This window comes from Oryctolagus cuniculus, chromosome 3 (assembly GCF_051225735.1).
Source record: "Oryctolagus cuniculus isolate XC-2025 breed Fujian yellow rabbit chromosome 3, ASM5122573v1, whole genome shotgun sequence".
In the NCBI taxonomy this organism is placed as follows: Eukaryota; Metazoa; Chordata; class Mammalia; order Lagomorpha; family Leporidae; genus Oryctolagus; species Oryctolagus cuniculus.
The window spans coordinates 184,321,288-184,339,986 of record NC_142869.1 but is presented as its reverse complement, the minus strand read 5'-3'; the positions used below and the strand labels follow the sequence as shown (position 1 = coordinate 184,339,986).

The following is an 18,699-nucleotide window of genomic DNA, read 5'->3' as shown; positions in this document are numbered from 1 at the left end:
ATATGGGCACCGGGTTCTAGTCCCGGTTGCTCCTCTTCCAGTCTAGCTCTCTGCTGTGGCCCGGGAGGGCAGTGGAGGATGGCCCTAGTGCTTGGGCCCTGCACCCTCATGGGAGACCAGGAGGAAGCACCTGGCTCCTGACTTCAGATCAGCGCAGTTCTGACTGTAGCGGCCATTTGGGGGCGTGAACCAACAGAAGGAAGACTTTTCTCTCTCTCACTGTCTGTAACTCTGTCAAATAAATTTAAAAACAATTTTTGGTCCTCCTCCAAAAGGAGCTAGTTTTTGGTTTTGGAGAGACAGACAGCACTCTCCTCTACTTTCCTAATGCACCTGCAAGGCTGGGGCTGGGCCAAGCCAGTCAGGAGCTGAGCCCTCAATCCTGGTCTCCCTGGTGAAATCGAGCCCAGGTAGCTCTAACATGGGTGCAGGTAGCTCAGGCAGTATCTTAGCTGCTATACCAAGTGCCCACCTAGTCCTCTGTGTTTTGATTACAGCTGTTTCTCTGTTATGTAGAAATTTAATAGTTGAAATTATCAGTCGTACTTGGAGAGCCATTCCTAGTCTGAGATTATAAAGAACACTGTAAACAGAAACAGCACAGACTGGGCGTTTTGTGTACTGGTCCCACCACTGGTTAGGACACCTGGGGCTGATGCTGTGGTGTAGCCAGTAAAGCTGTGACTGCAGCACTGGCATCCCAAACAGACACTGCCATCTTCTACTGCTTTCCCAGGCCAAAGCAGAGAGCTGGATCAGAAGAAGAGCAGCCGGGACTAGAACCAGCACCCATATAGGATGCTGGTGCTTTAGGCAAGGACTTTAACCTGCTGCACCACAGCGCTGGCCCCTATAATGAAATTTCAAATGATGGAACAGAAAACATGATCTGGAGACACAGACATACAAAAAATTGTAAGAAACAGGTCAGTGCTGTGATACAGTGGGTTAAGACACCACCTGCAGTGCTAGCATCTCATATGGGTGCTGGTTCAAGTCCCAGCTGGTCCACTTCCAATCCAACTCTCGGCTGACGTGCCTGGAAAAGCAGTAAAAGATGACCTAAGTGCTTGGGCCTCTGTACCTGCATAGAAGAACTGGAAGAAGCTCCTGGCTCTTGGGGGCCTGTCCCAACTCTGGCTGTGGTGGCCATTTTGGGGGAGTGAACGAGCAGGTGGAAGATCTTTTTCTCTGTAACTCTGCCTTTCAAATAAATACAAAAGAAAGGAAGAAAGAAAGAACTAAGCAGAAGATAATATGAGCCATTAGGTAAAACAAACATATAGGGGTCAGTGCTGTGGTGCAGCTGGTAAAGCTGCTGCCTAGGACGCTTCAGATCAGCACAGCTCTGGCCATGTGGCCATCTGGGGAGTGAGCCAGAGCATGGAAGATCTCTGACTCTGCCTGTCAAGTAAATAAATCTTAAAAAACACACACAAACTGGGCCAGCACTATGGCTCACTTGGTTAATCCTCCGCCTGTGGCACCGGCATCCCATATGGGTGCCAGGTTCTCGTCCCGGTTGCTCCTCTTCCAGTCCAGCTCTGATGTGGCCTGGGAGGGCAGTGGAGGATGGCCCAAGTGCTTGGGCCCTGCACCTGCATGGGAGACCAGGAGGAAGCACGTGGCTCCTGGCTTCAGATCAGTGCAGCGCCTGCCGTAGCGGCCATTTTGGGGGTGAACCAATGGAAGGAAGACCTTTCTCTGTCTCTCTCTCTCACTATCTAACTCTATCTGTCAAATAATAACACACAAATAAATCAGTCCTCTATCTGCTGGTTCACAGGCTGGATCAGGCTGAAGCCAGGTGCCTGAAACTGCATTATGGTGTCCCATGTGGGCGGCAGGCACCCAAGTGCTTGGGTCATCTTTTGCTTGGTCCTCCTCTGCATGGTCCCTCTTCTGCTGCGTCCTCCTCTGTGTGATCCTCCTTTGCTTGGTCCTCCTCTGCTGGATTCTCCTGTGCTTGGTTCGTCTTCTGCTTGGTCCTCCCATGTTGGGTCCTCCTCTGCTTGGTTCATCTTCTGCTTGGTCCTCCTCTGCTAGTTCCTCCTTTGCTTGGTCCTCCTCTGCTGGGTTCTCCTGTGCTGGGTCACCCTTTGCTTGGGTCATCTTCTACTTGGTCCTCCTCTGCTGGGTTCTCCTGTGCTTGGTCCTCCTCTGCTTGGTTCATCTTCTGCTTGGTCCTCCTCTGCTTGGGTCATCTTCTGCTGCGTCCTCCTCCGCTGTTTCTCAGGAATCAAGACGAAAGCTGTGCCCGGAGCAGAGCCTCCAGGACCGGACTGGCACTCCCATATGGTTTGCCTGGTTGCAAGTGTCAGGTTGCGTTGGCCCCTGGCTTTGTTAGTCTGCCACAGAGACAATTTCACTAACTCGTCACATGAGAGCGAACCCTGGACCTACTAGGGATTTGTGGGCGACACCTCATCGCCCAGGGATCCCTTGGCAGGCAATCCAGCTGCCGTTAGCAGGAGGCTTGGGGTGATTTCCAGTGAGTGGCCTGCCTGTCCGGGACTCCTCGGGCCTCGGAGCCTGCAGACACGGCGCTCTCGCCCCAGGAGGCCCCATCTTCCGCGCGCCACCTCAGGTCCCCGCAAGCACTCTCAAAGCTCAAAACGGCCATAGCCGTTCCTTTCTTGCTTTCAAATTTCCGAATTAAGTTCCTTTCACGATGGCATAGGGAGACGTACATAGCACACTCCTGCGAGCGTGGAGCATTCTCCCCAACGCTCGCACTCCGGGAACCGGAGCTTCCTGCCTCTCCCTCAGCTTCCCGCATCTCCCTCGGCTTCCTACGTCTCCCTCAGGTTCCTGCCTCTCCCTCAGCTTCCTGCCTCTCCCTCAGCTTCCCGCATCTCCCTCGGCTTCCTACGTCTCCCTCAGGTTCCCGCTTCTCCCTCAGGTTCCTGCCTCTTCCCCGGCTTCCTTCCTCTCCCTCGGCTTCCCGCGTCTCCCTCAGGTTCCTGCCTCTTCCCCGGCTTCCCGCGTCTCCCTCGGCTTCCCGCATCTCCCTCGGTTTCCCACGTCTCCCTCGGCTTCCCGCGTCTCCCTCGGCTTCCCGCGTCTCCCTCGGCTTCCTGACGGTCTCTCGGCTTCCCGCGTCTCCCTCGGTTTCCCACGTCTCCCTCGGTTTCCCACGTCTCCCTCGGCTTCCTTCCTCTCCCTCGGCTTCCCGCATCTCCCTCGGCTTCCTTCCTCTCCCTCGGCTTCCCGCGTCTCCCTCGGCTTCCTGACGGTCTCTCGGCTTCCCGCATCTCCCTCGGTTTCCCACGTCTCCCTCGGCTTCCTTCCTCTCCCTCGGCTTCCTGACGGTCTCTCGATTTCCCGCATCTCCCTCGGTTTCCCACGTCTCCCTCGGCTTCCTTCCTCTCCCTCGGCTTCCCGCATCTCCCTCGGCTTCCTTCCTCTCCCTCGGCTTCCCGCGTCTCCCTCGGCTTCCTTCCTCTCCCTCGGCTTCCCGCATCTCCCTCGGTTTCCCACGTCTCCCTCGGCTTCCTTCCTCTCCCTCGGCTTCCTGACGGTCTCTCGATTTCCCGCATCTCCCTCGGTTTCCCATGTCTCCCTCGGCTTCCTTCCTCTCCCTCGGCTTCCTGACGGTCTCTCGATTTCCCGCATCTCCCTCGGTTTCCCATGTCTCCCTCGGCTTCCTACGTCTCCTTCGGCTTCCTGACGGTCTCCCGGCTTCCCGCATCTCCCTCGGTTTCCTACGTCTCCGGCTTCCCACGTCTCTCTCGGCTTCCTGCCTCACCCTCGGCCTCCTTCCTTTCCCTCGGCCTCCTTCCTCTCCCTCAGCCTCCTTCCTCTCCCTCGGCCTCCTGCCTCGCCCTCAGCTTCCTCAGCCGCCAGGCCGAGCAGGCCCCGCAGGAGGGGCGGCGCCGGCCGGCGGAGCCGGGGCCACTGCGGCCGCCACCCCCTGCCCGCTCGGTCCTCGGGGCGGCGGGGGCCGGTCCTCGCGCCCCTCAACCCTTCCTCCGTGACTTCCCCGAATCACCAACTCCCCTGAGCCGAGAGCCGGCGCGACGCGGCGGGCGGGCCCCGGCGCCATGGCGGCCCGGCTCGGCCCCACGCACGACCCCGACACTCGCGCCGGCCCAGGCCGGAACGCGCCTGCGGTTTCCGGGTGCGACTAGGAAGCGGCTCCGGAAGCCCAGACCCCCTCCCTGCGAGCCGGGCGGCCGACGGCGTCTCGGTTTCCAGGGAAACGGGCCGTGTCATGACGTCACTTCCGCCGAGCCGTGCGAGCTCCAGGCCGCCGGGAAGAAAAGAGGAAAACGGAGCCACAGCCACGACGGAGGACGCGAGCGTCTCCTCTCTGCGCATGCGCCCGCTCAGCGGCCTGCTTCTATTTATGTGGGGGATCCAACATGGCGGCTGCGGCGACCCTGGCGATGGCGGCGGAGCCCATCAGAACGTAGTGGCGGGGAAGGGGGCACGGTCCGCACTCACGGTGGCGTCGGCGGAGACGGCGGAGGGCGGTGGCGGGAAGAAAAGCGACGGAGAGCGCAAGGAAGGGCGGGCAGGCGGGCGGCGCGGCGTAGAAGCGCGCGCCGGCTCGCGCGAGAGCAGAGGGCCAGAACAGTGGGGATGGCGGAGCCGCGCCGAGTAGCGTTCATTAGCCTGTCACCGGCGAGGCGGCGCGAGGCCGAGTTCCCGGGGCCCGAGCGCGAGCCCGACTGCCCCCGCGAGGCGCCCCGGCCGGAGCCGCAGCCGTACCGCGAGCCGGCCCGCGCGGAGCCGCCGGGCCCCCGGGAGCCGGGCCCCCGCTCGGACGCGCAGCCCCCGGCGCGGGAGAAGCCGCCGCCGCCGCAGCGCGAGGGCAGCCGCGCCGAGCCGCCCATGGCGCCGCCGCAGCGCGAGCCCCCGCGGCCCGAGCCGCCGCCGCCGCCGCCGCCGCCGCCGCGGGAGGCGGCCTCCCGGGCCGAGCCGCCGCCGCGGGAGACGGTGCGCCTGGAGCTGGTGCTCAAGGACCCCACGGACGAGAGCTGCGTGGAGTTCAGTTACCCGGAGCTGCTGCTGTGCGGGGAGCAACGGGTACAGAGGACCGGGGCCGCGCGGGCGGGCGGGCTCCCGCGACACGCGGGGGCCCCGGGGCGCTCCCGCGGGCGGGAGGGGAGGCGGCGGACACGCCCCCGCGGCGAGCCGGCCGGGGTCGCCCGCGCCCCGCGGCGAGGCTGGCGGGCGCCGTGGCCGCCCAGGCCGGTGCGTGCGCGCGGGGCGCGGCGTCCTTGCTCGCCCGGTGCGGTGGGCGCTCTGCGCCGGCCCTCTGCGGAGTGGGTCCGTGTGGGGGTCGTGAGGGGCGGCCCCTGCCAGCCTTGCTCGGCGCCCGCCCGGCCTGTGTGGCACTCGTTGAGACGTCCAGGTTGGCGGACGTTGCTGGGCCGGGTAATTTTCGTAGAACGATGAAAAGCCCAGCTTGGATTTTCTACAACTTTGCTGGAAATCCGGAGGTGTGCCTTTGGTGAGACTGGACAATGGGACAAGGCAGGCTTCTTGGCCGCTGTGGTCTCTGTCGGGTGCGTGGTGGTCTGCCCTGTGCGAGGTTAGCCTGGCGCAGCCCACGGACTGCACAGCCCCTGGTTCTGTCTCACCCTCGCTGTCTTTATGAACTAGGTAGGAGTGAGTAAGCGCTTGGTCACAAAGTATCACATTATTTAACAATGTCTCTGGGTTTGTTTTATGGCCGGGTGACTGACGATTATTTATGAACACTGTTGCATGGTCAAATCGTTAGTGATTCCGCCAGATAGAGCACAGATGTGGGCACTTCCACATCCCACGTCTGCCCTTTAGACTCACTGTCCCGCCTCTTCATAGCTTCTCCCAAAAGAATACTGAAAATAGTGGGTTGTAGCATTCCTAAGTAGCTTGTATTCTACCTGCTAATCTAAGTCGGTGTGCAGTCTTTGTAATTTTCCTAAATTGCAGATGAGAAGCGTTATCTTTGGGTCGAAACAGTAACAGCTAACATGCACTGATTTTGTACTATATGCTAATACAGCTGTAAGCGCTGGACCTGGTTTATCTGGGTTAGTCCAGCAGAACTCCATAGGTAAGAACCGGTATCCCTGTGTTACAAATGAGGGTAACGCAGAAGGTTGTATGTAATTTTTCAGTTCTTCTTCCCGCAGGAGTACTGATTCTTAGTAAACGTTTTTTGTAATAAACGTGTATACTTGAAATTTAGAGGATCCCACCAAAATGAAGTAAAATCAGTCATTTAACAATGTAAAGACCTCCATGGTGATCCTCTTTATGCTGTAATATTAATGCTATCAGACATTAATGATATGTATTCTTAATTATAGAAAAATTCAGAAGGCTAGTTTTTTCACACCCGAGTTTTATCACGTGTCACCCAGTGACAGGCTGTGTTCTGAGAGGCGCACTCGTGCACACATCGCAGCATGTTTGTGCAGTTAGGTGGCACAGTGTCCTGGGCACCTGGGACACTCGGTGTAGGCGTCCTGTGGTGAGCTGTCAGTGGTTTCATGGAATAGGGGAAAGGTGAATCGTTCCATTTGTTGTGTTTACTTGATATATGCTATCAATTTAGGGGTTTATTTGCCCAGTTTTATTGTTTATCTAACTGTGTATCTCGTCATACTCCTGAACAAACAAAAAATGTTTTATGCAGGGCACCTTTGCAACAAAGATTTGCCAGTTTTTTCCTGTGGTTACTCTCAGTGAATATATTGCTTACATAAGTATAGAAAATACCTTTTTAAGTAAAATTGTCATAGTTCCATGAAAGGTAATCCTAGATGAGAGCCTGAGAAAGCACAGTGTTAACATTAGAGTTGGATAGAAACGGATGATCCCCAAATTTGGTTTTTCCTCCCTTTTCATTTGGAGAGCTCATTTATTTTTAAGGATGTAGTATTTTCAAAAGAACTTTAAATTTGAATTAACTATTATTGAACAGTGTATCTTGTAGCAGGCTGAAGTAGAAAGCTGAGGAAGAGATCTTGTAATATGAAGAAAAATGCCTTCACGTTTTTGAAGTAGCTGTCACTGAACAAGATGTTGGCTCTCGGTCAGTGTGGTGCTGGGGGCCACCTCTGTCGGGGTACATTTACACCAGCCCCCTTGAACACTAACAGTCAGAATTTCGTATTCTCTTTATGAATGAATAAAAGCACAACTGAGTAAACGTGCACTGGGAAAATGTGAGGACCCAGCTTCCAGCTTGTCGGTGTGCAGAGTGCCTAAGCCCTTGTTAGTTCTCGCTGTTCTGTGCTGGGTTGAGGGGCGGGGGCGGCTGAGCCCCGGTAATCTCTGTCCTCAGAGTGACGAGTTCACCATTCCAGGCCAAAGCTGAAGGAGCGTGCGTTTGTCAGTGATTGATCCACAGAAAAAAAGACATTTTGACTCGTAAACAGAATCAGTTAATAGATGGTACATTTGTGGATACAATTAATTGAGGCTGTACTGTGAAAAGGGAGGGAACACAGTGTTCCTGTAACTGCACTGTTGCGGCGTTCCGTGGCCTGCCACTGCTTGGCCGGCTGCGGATTGCGGGTGAGTTGTCGAAGGTGTCCTGAGCGTGCTGGCAGTGAGTTCGAGTCCAAGGGCACAGTTACTGCCTAGTTGTGCATGTGGTTGGTTGGCCATTTCAGATTTTTCGTTCACTTGGAGAAGCAGCGATTCCTGATTCCTCTTGATTTGAGGTTGGGGAGGGGTGACAGCGATTCACTTACTTGAAAGGCAGCATGACTGAGGTACATCTTCCATCTGTGGGTCACTCCTTCAGATGGTCACCAGAGCCAGGGCTGAGCCAGGAGCCCAAGCGCTTAAGCCGTCGGCCATCGCTGGCTTCCCAGGTGCTTTACTGGAGGTGGATTGGAGGCAGAGCAGCTGAGACTCAAACTGGCCCTCAGATAATGGGATGCTGGCCTTGCAAGGGCAACCTAACTGTGCCCGACACCAGCCCTTGGGGGTGGGGTGGGGTTGTTCTTAACTCTAAAAGAAAAATAAGTCAAAAAATGTTATAGCCTGTCAATAATAAAAGACTTTTGGAGCCTTTGTAAAGCATGTAAGATATTTCAGGCACTCGTCTTTAAGTGAGAGAGGCATGTGTGTTCCTATCTGCACACATACGTGGGGCAGACTGGTGGTAAGACCTGGGGTTGGACTTCTCCGTCATGGGAGGGAACAGTTCGTGAAGACAAGGCTTGGGGGCTGCTGGCTGTTCTGTCTGAGGGCTCAAGCTAAGGCCTAGTATGCTTTTTTGTTTGTTTTTGACAGGCAGAGTGGACAGTGAGAGAGACAGAAAGGGCTTCCTTTTCCATTGGTTCACCCCCCAGTGGCCACCGCGGCCGGTGCGCTGTGGCCGGCGCACCGAGCTGATCCGAAGCCAGGAGCCAGGTGCTTCTCCTGGTCTCCCATGGGGTGCAGGGCCCAAGCACTTGGGCCATCCTCCACTGCACTCCCTGGCCACAGCAGAGAGCTGGCCTGGAAGAGGGGCAACCGGGACAGAATCCGGCGCCCCGACCGGGACTAGAACCCGGTGTGCCGGCGCCGCAGGCAGAGTGAGCTGCGGTGCCGGCCTAGTATCCCTTTTTTATCACTCTACTCTGGCTAGCTTATTTCCTTGTGGATCATGGTAATTCCTATTGGGATACGAGATTTTATACATTAATTACTTACTACGATAATTTAAAAAATTGAATCTAAAATCGTTTCCTTTAAGCCCTAGGGAGTATTCCTTTTCCTCTAAAGTCCCAGCTATAAAGGATTCCCTGGCATTGTTTCTGTCCGTGTTTTTCCTTCTTGTGTTTTACACGGATTATATCTCAGCTCTATATCCGGATCAGGTGTCTCATTTATAAAGTGCAAATCTTTGTTCACTCTTCCTTTTTGTGGCCCTTCAAGGCCAGCCAGATCGTCACCCAGGAATTTCAATTGTGAAAGCCTTTTGTGTTTAGTTACTTGAAGATACTGCTGCATACAAACATTGAGCCTTCCTTTTTAAAAATGTACTTTCTAGTCAATTGTCTGAAATTGTAAAAAAAAAAAAGTTTTTAAAAGTAGCTGCTTGCTTTGACATTTTGCTGTATTGAAAACCATATATATGTATACACACAATGTCTGCTGAAATAGTACACTTGAATATAGGATGTGATTCTTTCGTTTGTTTTGGTAAATAGATGGTAAATGTACAATCCTTGTTCTCTGTGTGTATGTATTTTTTAAGATCTATTTTTATTGATTTATTTGAAAGAGTTAAGTCTTTCCATCCACTGGTTCACTCTCAATATGTCGGCAATAACCATGGCTGGGCCAAGCTGAAGTTGGCAGCTTCATCTCAGTCTCCCACATGGGTGTAGCGACCCAAGCACTTGGGTCATTTTCTGCTGCTTTTCCCAGACCATTAGCAGGGAACTGGATTGGAAGTGGAGCAGCTAGAACTCAACCAGTGCCCATAAGGGATTTATCTGCTAAGCCACAAAGCTGGCTCCACGGTGTATGTAGTTTATAAATCCATATATAACATAGACTTTCAGTCTTCCCTGCTAGAAGGAAGCGATGGTGGTGTGATCTTTTTGCAGCTGTTTCACTGTTGTAATTGTTTCAGAGTATATTGTGTGTATTCTGAATGGATTTATATTGACAGGAAATGGGTGATAGAGAAGTTGGTGATACTGGGTCTCAGCAGAAGGCTGTAGAAGCTGCAGAGTTTCATGTGGTAGCTATCAGGCAGATGATTAAATGTGACTAATTAATAGACTGTATATCCTTTTAGAAGCATTTCCTGACCAAAGAAGTTAATATTTTTTAAAGGTTTATTTATTTATTTATTTATTTCAAAATAGAGTTATAGTGAGGCAGAGAGAGACAGAGGTCTTCCATGCGCTGGTTCACTCCCCAAATGGCAGCAATGGACAGAGCTAGGCTGATCCAAAGCCAGGAGCCAGGAGCCTCTTGCAGTCTCTCCTGTGGGTGCAGGGGCCCAAGCACTTGGGCCATCTTCTCCTGTGTTCCCAGGCCATAGCAAAGAGCTGGTCCGAAGAGGAGCAGCCAGGATTCCAGCCAGTGTCCATATGGGATGCTGGCACTGCAGGCGGAGGCTTTATCAGCTAAGTTACACTGCCGGCCCCCCTAGTTAATTGTTTTTAGGGAAGATACCCAATCAGAATTACATGTGGACTTTTTTTTTAAACGTTTGGTAAGTCCTTAAATCTTTTTTTCTTTAAAGATTTATTTGAAAGGCAGAGAGGGAGGGACAGAGGTCTTCCATCTGCTGGTTCATTCCCCAGATGGCCTCAATGGCCGGAGCTGAGCTGATCTGAAGCCAGGAATAAGGAGCTTTTTCTGGGTCTCCCAAGTAGATGCAGGTCCACAAGGACTTGGACCATCTTCTACTGCTTTCCCAGGCCCGTAACAGAGAGCTGGATTGGAAGTGGAGCAGCTGGGACTTGAACTGGTGCTCTTATAGGATGCCAGGACCATAGCCAGCAGCTTTACCCACTATGCCACAGCGCCGGACCCTATTTTTTATATAATTTTTTTTCTCAAAGAAATGTTTATTTAATGATTACAAATTTCATAAATACAACTTTAGGAATATAGGGATTCTTCCTATCATATTCATCCTCCCACCCACCTCCTCCCTCTCCTATTCCCAGCCCAATTCTCCATTAAGATTCATTTTCAATTAACTTTATACACAGAAGACCAACTCTAAGTAAAGATTTCAAAAATTTGAACACACATACACACACCCACGCACAAAAAAACAAAACTGAGAACAAGTTTTACAGTTAATCCTCATAATACAACTCATTGAGGACAGAAGTCCTTCATGGGAAGTTAGTGAACAGTGACTCCTGTTGTTAATTTAACAATTAACACTCATATATGACAACAGTGATCATCTTCATGTGAGCTGCCTAGGCTATGGAAGCCTTTTGAATCCACAAATTGTCAGTATTCAGACAAGGCCATAAGCAAAGTGGAAGTTCTTGCCTCCCTTCAGAGAAAAGTACATTCTTCTTTGATGGCCCCTTCTTTCCACTGTGGTCTCACTCATAGAGGTCCTTCATGTAGGACATTTTTTTTTTTTTTTTTTTTTTTTTTTTTTGCCACAGTGTCTTGGCATTCCATGCCTGAAATGCTCTCATGGGCTTTTCAGTCAGACCAGAATGCCTTAAGGGCTGATTCTGAGGTCAGAGTGCTGTTTAAAGCGATTGTCATTCTGTGTCTGCTGTGTGGACTCTTCCCATGTTGGAACATTCTCTTTTTTGTAATTCTATTATTATGAGACACTTGATCCTATTTATATGATCCCTTTAACACTTAATACTTTCTAAATGTTCACTTTAACACTTAATATGATCACTTTAACACTCAAGATGGCATTATTACCACTCAGCTTAATGGGATTTGGGATCCTATGACAAGTTTTTAAACTGTACCCTTAGAATTAAGTTTGTAGGATTGTATGCAGAACTATACAGCTTTACAGTTACACACTTTCTCCTCCCTCTTTTATTCCCACTCTTATTTTTTATTGAGATCCATTTTCTTTTTTTTTTTTTTAATTTTTAATTTTTTGACAGGCAGAGTTAGACAGTAAGAGAGACAGAGAGAAAGGTCTTCTTTTTTCCGTTGGTTCACCCCCCAAGTGGCTGCTATGGCCATTGCGTTACTGATCCGAAGCCAGGAGCCAGGTGCTTCTCCTGGTCTCCCATGCGGCTGCAGGGCCCAAGGACCTGGGCCATCTTCCACTGCACTCCCGGGCCACAGCTGGACTGGAAGAGGAGCAACCGGGATAGAATCCGGCACCCCAATTAGTACTAGAACCCGGGGTGCCGGCGCCACAGGCGGAGGATTAGCCTAGTGGGCTGCGGCGCTGACCAAGATCCATTTTTGATTTACTTTATACACAAGTGATTAACTCTATGTTAAGTAAAGAGTTCAACAAATAGTATGAAAAAGAAAAAAAAATTCATCGATAGTCAAGACAGGGCTGTTCAAGTCATTGCTTCTCAAAGTGTCAATTTCATCTCTACAGATTTCCTTTTAGGTGCTCTATTAGTTATTGAAATCAGGGAGAACATGTGGTGTTTGTCCCTTTGGGAGTAGCTTATTTCAAAAAGTATGATGCTTTCCAGAGTCATCCATTTTGTTGCTCATGACCAGATTTTTATCTAATGTTTCTGGGAGTTTTTTGCCTTGATGTTTTGGATGGGGTGACTGTAAGATCACTTTGCAGGTGGAGACAGTGTGGATTGTCTTGTTCTTGTGTATGACTCTATTAAAATTGTGGATATTTTTTTTATTTTTAAAAATTTTTTAAAGATTTTATTTATTTATTTGAAAGGTAGAGTTACAGACAATGAGAGGATGAGACAGAGAGAAAAGTCTTCCATCTGTTGGTTCACTCCACTTTGGCCACAAATGGCCAGAGCTGTGCTGATCCAAAGCCAGGAGCCAGGAGGTTCTTTTCGATCTCCCATGTGGGCACAGGGACCCAAGGACTTGGGCCATCCGCCACTGCCTTCCCAGGCCACAGCAGAGAGCTGGATTGGAAGAGGGACAACCGGGACTAGAACCAGCGCCCATATGGGATGCCGGTGCTACAGGCTGAGGATTAACCTACTGCGCCACGCCACTACACTGGCCCTTTTTCTTTATTTTTATTTATTTATTTATTTATTTATTTATTTATTTATTTTTTTGACAGGCAGAGTGGACAGTGAGAGAGACAGAGAGAAAGGTCTTCCTTTGCCGTTGGTTCACCCTCCAATGGCCGCCGCGGCCGGCGCACCGCGCTGATCCAATGGCAGGAGCCAGGTACTTCTCCTGGTCTCCCATGGGGTGCAGGGCCCAAGTACTTGGGCCATCCTCCACTGCACTCCCTGGCCACAGCAGAGAGCTGGCCTGGAAGAGGGTCAACCGGGACAGAATCCGGCGCCCCGACCGGGACTAGAACCTGGTGTGCCAGCGCCGCAAGGTGGAGGATTAGCCTAGTGAGCCTCGGCGCTGGCCCTTTTTCTTTATTTTTTTTAAAAAGATTTATTTAATCATTTGCAAGTCAGAATTACACAAAGAGAGGAGGGGGGAGGGGAAGGGGAAGGAGAAGTGAGGCAGAGAAATAGATCGGTCTTCCATCGGATGGTTCACTCCCCAGTTGGCTGCAACGGCCAGAGCTGCGCTGATCTGAAGTCTGGAGCCAGGAGCTTCTTCCCAGTCTCCCACGTGGGTGCAGGGGCCCAAGGACTTGGGCCATTTTCTACTGCTTACCCAGGCCATAGCAGAGAGCTGAATTGGAAGAGCAGCAGCCGGGCCTCCAACCGGCACCCATATGGGATGCCAATGCTTCAGGCCAGGGCGTTAACTCGCTGCACCACAGCGCCAGTTCATCTTTATTTTTTAAGAATTATTTTAGGGCCTGGCAATGTGGCTTAGTGGTTAAAGCCGCTGCCTGCAGTGCCGGCATCCTAAATGGGTGCCAGTTCAGGTCCTGGCTGCTCCACTTTGAATCCAGCTCTCTGCTGTGGCCTGGGAAAGCAGTAGAAGGTGGCCCAAGTTGTTGGGCCCCTGCAAATGCATGGGAGACCCAGATGAAGGTCTTGGCTCCGGCTTCGTATCAGCACATCTCCGGCCATTGCAGCCATCTGGAGAGTGAACCAGCAAATGGAAGATCTCTCTCTTTGTCTCTACCTCAGCCTCTCTGTAACTCTGCCTTTCAAATAAATAACTAAATCTTAAAAAAAAAAAGAATGTATTTATTTGAAAGGTAGAGTCAGAGAAGGGGAGAGCCTGAGGTAGAGCTCACATCCCCTGGTTCACTCCCCAGACGGCTGCAGCAGTACTTGGCCTGCAGCGCCGGCATCTCATATGGACACCAGTTCGAGTCCCAGCTGTTCCTCTTCCGATCCAGCTCTCTGCTGTGGCCTGGGAAAGCAGTAGAAGATGGCCCAAGTCCTTGGGCCCCTGCACTGGAATGGGTGACCCTGAAGAAGCTCCTGGCTTCAGATCAGCTCAGCTCCAGCCGTATTCAGCAACTTGGCGAGTGAACCAGCAGATGAAGACCTCTCTCTGTCTCTACCTTTCTCTATAATTCTTTCAGATAAATAAAATAAATCTTAAAAATAAAGAGAGAAGTGTGTTAAGCCACTGCTTGTAATGCTGGCCCCCGTATTGGAGTGCCTGTTTGAGTTCCAGCTTCCCTGCTTCCAGTTCAGCCCCCTGGTGTAATGCGCCTGGGAAGGCAGTGCAAGACGACCCAAGTACTCAAGCCCCTGCCACGTATGTGGGAGACTTGGATGGAGTTTAGAGCTGCTGGCTCTGGCCTGGCCAGCCCCGGCTGCTGCTGCCATGTGGAGAATGAGCCATTGGGTGGAAGATCTTCCCTCAACGGCCTCTCTTCCTTCTTCCTTCTCTGTCTCTCCCTCTCTCTCTTTTCTCTGTCATTCATTCAAATAAATTAAATAAATAAATTCTTTTTTTTTTTTTTGTAAAAGGGATCCTGTGAGTTTTCCATCAACTTTTTATAGTCCCTCATATAATGGAAGTAATTATGTAAATATATAGATATAATTGAAGCATTAATACTTGCATTTCTTTTCTCGTTCATTTTGAATCAGAAGAAGCTCATTCAAACAGAAGATCCATTTAATGATGAACATCAAGAGAGGCAAGAAGTGGAAATGTTGGCTAAGAAGTTTGAAATGAAATATGTGAGTACAGTGAACTCTTCACTGAGTTAATCTTACCCTGCTGTCCTGGGTGATGGGGTTTATAAATTACCCATAGCCTCCCTTATCCTGTTCTTGCAAACTGAAGCCAGATGAATGGTTAGATAGTCAAATAGAGAGGCCAGCAGACTCTAGAGCGGTAGTAGTGGTCATCATTTATTACGATCCTAGAGCCCAGGCAGTTTGCTGAACATGTTCTGTCTCCCGTCCTTGTAACAACTACAAGCAAGCTAGGTACTGTTGACTGTATTTTACAGACGGAAAAACTGCAGTGCTGCGCCGCGAGGTCCATCACTGACCCGAGGGCACACACTGGCAAGAATAGATGACGTGTCCACGTCTGTCTAGCTCTGACCGTATGCCCTTAGGAGTCTCAAAGGCTGAATGTATGTACTGTGCTTCTAGGCCTCTGAGATCAGACTCAATGAGGAGCAGCACGCAGCTTGTTTGAATGTGTCCTGTTTAAATATTCTTGTATGTTCAGATTCTATGCCACCATGTATTGGTGTTTGTTTAGTTTAAAAATAATTAATTACCTGATTGCTAAGTTGCTTAACATTTTTTCAGATTTTCTTGTATAACTGACTTTGTCCATTCCCCATTGGATGTTTATTCTGTGGCTACTTTTGGCACTTTGCTAAAATGTAACCCAGTTGTGAAGCACAGTCCCTCTGTGAGCACTCAGAAGTGTCTCAGAGGGAGGATGTCAGCCCCACTGGGCTTGTCATTCACGTGGCAGCCAGGGTCTGGGCTGGCACTCTGGAGGTGGTGAGATCCTGAGAGTAGGGTGGAGTTTGAGTTGGCTTCTGGGCTGTGTTTTGCTGCCTGCTGACTGTGTGTTGGTGAAGTTGTTCAGGCTCTTGGGTCACAGTCTTGTGTGTGAATTGAGAGGCTCAGATTTCCCAAGATCCTCTGGCCTTGTGTTCCTTGACTGTGTAATAATAAATGTGGGAGTAGAATGGGGGATGTTTTCAGAGAAGGAACATCCCAGGTTGTGATAATAATGTGTAGTGTTTCATTACAATAAAATCTTCTGAGATATACTGTATCAAGATGAATCAATCCTAAACTTTTTTGTACAAGTTATACATTGACCAAAATTTTTAACTTTAATTTAACATTAATTTAAAGACTTAACTGGTCAGTCTTTTAACCAGATGGTATATTTACGTGGTTCAAAATTCAAAAATAAAAAAATGGTGAAAAATCTGTTTTATTGCCTTTCCCACCCCCCTTGTGCCACATTACTGAGGGTGGTTGCATGTGTACACGATGTTGCGTGTGCTTTCCGGAGCTTCGGTGCCTCTCTGCATGCACCTCCTCCGGCTCACACATGTGAGTGCTGTGGGAGATGACACGCACTTCTGCCCTTTGCTCTTTGCAGTTACTACATCCTGGATGTTTTTTTTTTTTTTTCTTTTTCTTTTTTGACAGGCAGAGTGGACAGTGAGAGAGACAGAGAGAGAGAAAGGTCTTCCTTTGCCGTTGGTTCACCCTCCAATGGCCGCCGCGGCCGGCGCACCGCGCTGATCCGATGGCAGGAGCCAGGTGCTTTTCCTGGTCTCCCATGGGGTGCAGGGCCCAAGGACTTGGGCCGTCCTCCACTGCACTCCCTGGCCACAGCAGAGAGCTGGCCTGGAAGAGGGGCAACCGGGACAGAATCCGGCGCCCCGACCAGGACTAGAACCCGGTGTACCGGCGCCTCTAGGCGGAGGATTAGCGTAGTGAGCCGCGGCGCCGGCCTCATCCTGGATGTTTTAAATATGTGATTCTATATCAGAGCAAGGAGGGCTCGCTTTTTAATTTTTTGAGGCTGCATGGCATTTCATGGAAATATTACAGTTTATTTAGTCAGTCCCTGCACAATTTATATAGTTTTTTTTAAAGATTTATTTATTTATTTGAAAGAGTTATACAGAGATAGAAGGAGAGGCAGAGAGCGGGGGAGTCTTCCATCTGCTGGTTCACTCCCCAGTTGGCCACAACAGCCGGAGCTGTGCTGATCCAAATCTAGGAGGCAGGAGCTTCCTCTGGGTCTCCCATATGGGTGCAGGGGCCTGAGGACTTGGGCCATCCTCTACTGCTTTCCCAGGCCTCAGCAGAGAGCTGGATCAGAAGTGGAGCAGCTGGGACTTGAACCGGCACCCATATCGGGGGCCGGCACTTTAGGCGGCAGCTTTACCTGCTACACCACAGTGCTGGCCCCTATGTTTTTTAAAAATATGCTCTTCTAAATGATGCTGCAACAGTTGCTTTGTGAGTGTGGAAGATTTAGGTCAAAGTATTTACACATTTATAAGTTTTGGTATATATCACTAGATTGTCAGTTTCTGCCTCTGTCAGCGCCCTCTTAGAATGCCTTTTTTGCCAGGGGTTACTCCCAGCATGTGATTCTGTAAATCATGACTCTGCCTCACAATTAACATTAGATCTCATTGTACTGGAGGGGAGTACTTGACATAAAAAATGAATGTTCTGAAGGAAGTGTGTAAAGCTGAGTTTCAGACAGCTTGGCTACATGTAGACATTATCATTGTGCAAAAATAAAATAACACTCTAGTGATAATCCAGATTAATTAACTGCATTCTCTATAGATTTTTTATTGTTACATTCTGAGTATTTGTTTAAATTACTTGGAAGCTTTTTTTTTAAAAAAAGATTTATGTATTTGAAAGGCAGAATGACAGGGAGAGAGAAAGAGATCTTCCATCTACTGGTTGGTTGACTGCTCAGATGCTCACAACAGCCAGGGCTGGCCAGGCCAGAGTCAGGAGCGGGATTTCTCCATCCCGGTCTCCTCCATGGCTGGCAGGGACCTATGTAGCTGGGCCATCACTTGCTGCCTTTCCAGCTGTGTTACCAGGAGGCTAGACTGGACGTAGAGTACCTGGGACAAAGCGAGCACTCTGATGCAGGATGTGGGTGCCCTGAGGAGGCTTAATGTGCGGTACGGAACTGGCCCACTGTTTGGAGCCTTTAAGAAAACCATTAGGCCAAAAGCGACCTAACAGAGGATATCTTGTTCAGCCATGTACCTATAGCCCTGTGCTATCAAAGTCTTCCTTAACCAGCAAAGATCTTTGTTGGCATTCTGGGAGCAGCAAATTCATATGTTTCAGCAGTTGAAAATCAGTGATACCAGAAGTTATAAAAACCGCCAGTGCCGCGGCTCACTAGGCTAATCCTCCACCTTGCGGCGCCGGCACACCGGGTTCTAGTCCCGGTCGCGGCGCCGGATGCTGTCCCGGTTGCCCCTCTTCCAGGCCAGCTCTCTGCTGTGGCCTGGGAGTGCAGTGGAGGATGGCCCAAGTGCTTGGGCCCTGCACCCCATGGGAGACCAGGATAAGTACCTGGCTCATGCCTTTGGATCAGTGCAGTGCACCAGCCGTGGCGGCCATTGGAGGGTGACCCAACGGTAAAGGAAGACCTTTCTCTCTGTCTCTCTCTTTCACTGTCCACTCTGCCTGTAAAAAAAAAAAAAAAGGAATTAAAAAGTAATGTAATATTTGCATAAGCTTTTTGATGTCTTCTCATGTAGCTTTTCTGAAGATGTCTATACTCCAGAGCAGAGAGTGAGGGTCATTTGATGGATGCGACTTGTTCTCTTAGCTTTGGAGGATGTCGAGTAACCGGTGTGGTTGGCAGAATTCTCATAGCAATTTTTCTCACTGTTACCTCCAGTATCTCCATACCATCCTAGATAGGGTATAAATTCAGTGACTCTAATGAACACATCCAGCACCATATCTCGTGCCTAGTAGGGCTTAGATAAGATGATCTCAATGGAAGGACATGTATTCTGCAAAGCATTTTATTTCATTTTACTTTATTAAATATTTTTTTTAATTTATTTGAGAGGTAGAGTTATAGAGAGAGAGTCGGAGAGACAGAAAGGTCTTCTATCCGCTGGTTCACTCTCCAAATGGCCACAATGGCCGGAGCTGAGCTGATCTGAAGTCAGGAACCGGGAGCTTCTAGATGTCACATGTGGGTGCA

The 18,699-nt window shown here is 50.3% G+C and overlaps 1 protein-coding gene across 17 annotated transcripts in view; it reads left to right on the top strand.

The window, feature by feature from the left end:
* The first annotated feature begins 4,237 nt into the window (after positions 1-4,237).
* The window catches only part of UBN2 (ubinuclein 2), a 94,434-nt gene continuing 79,972 nt past the window's right edge, over positions 4,238-18,699 (top strand). For 5 of the 17 annotated variants that reach the window (XM_070071421.2, XM_051835652.3, XM_070071420.2 and 2 more), the window contains exons 1-2: positions 4,240-5,031; positions 14,592-14,684. In XM_070071421.2, coding sequence (XP_069927522.2) covers positions 4,585-5,031; positions 14,592-14,684 — 540 coding nt within the window. In that variant the 5' untranslated portion in view covers positions 4,240-4,584. Of the gene's footprint in view, positions 5,032-14,591; positions 14,685-18,699 lie in introns of all 17 variants that reach the window. The other 12 variants (XM_017338034.4, XM_070071426.2, XM_070071422.2 and 9 more) reach the window with 4 other exon arrangements.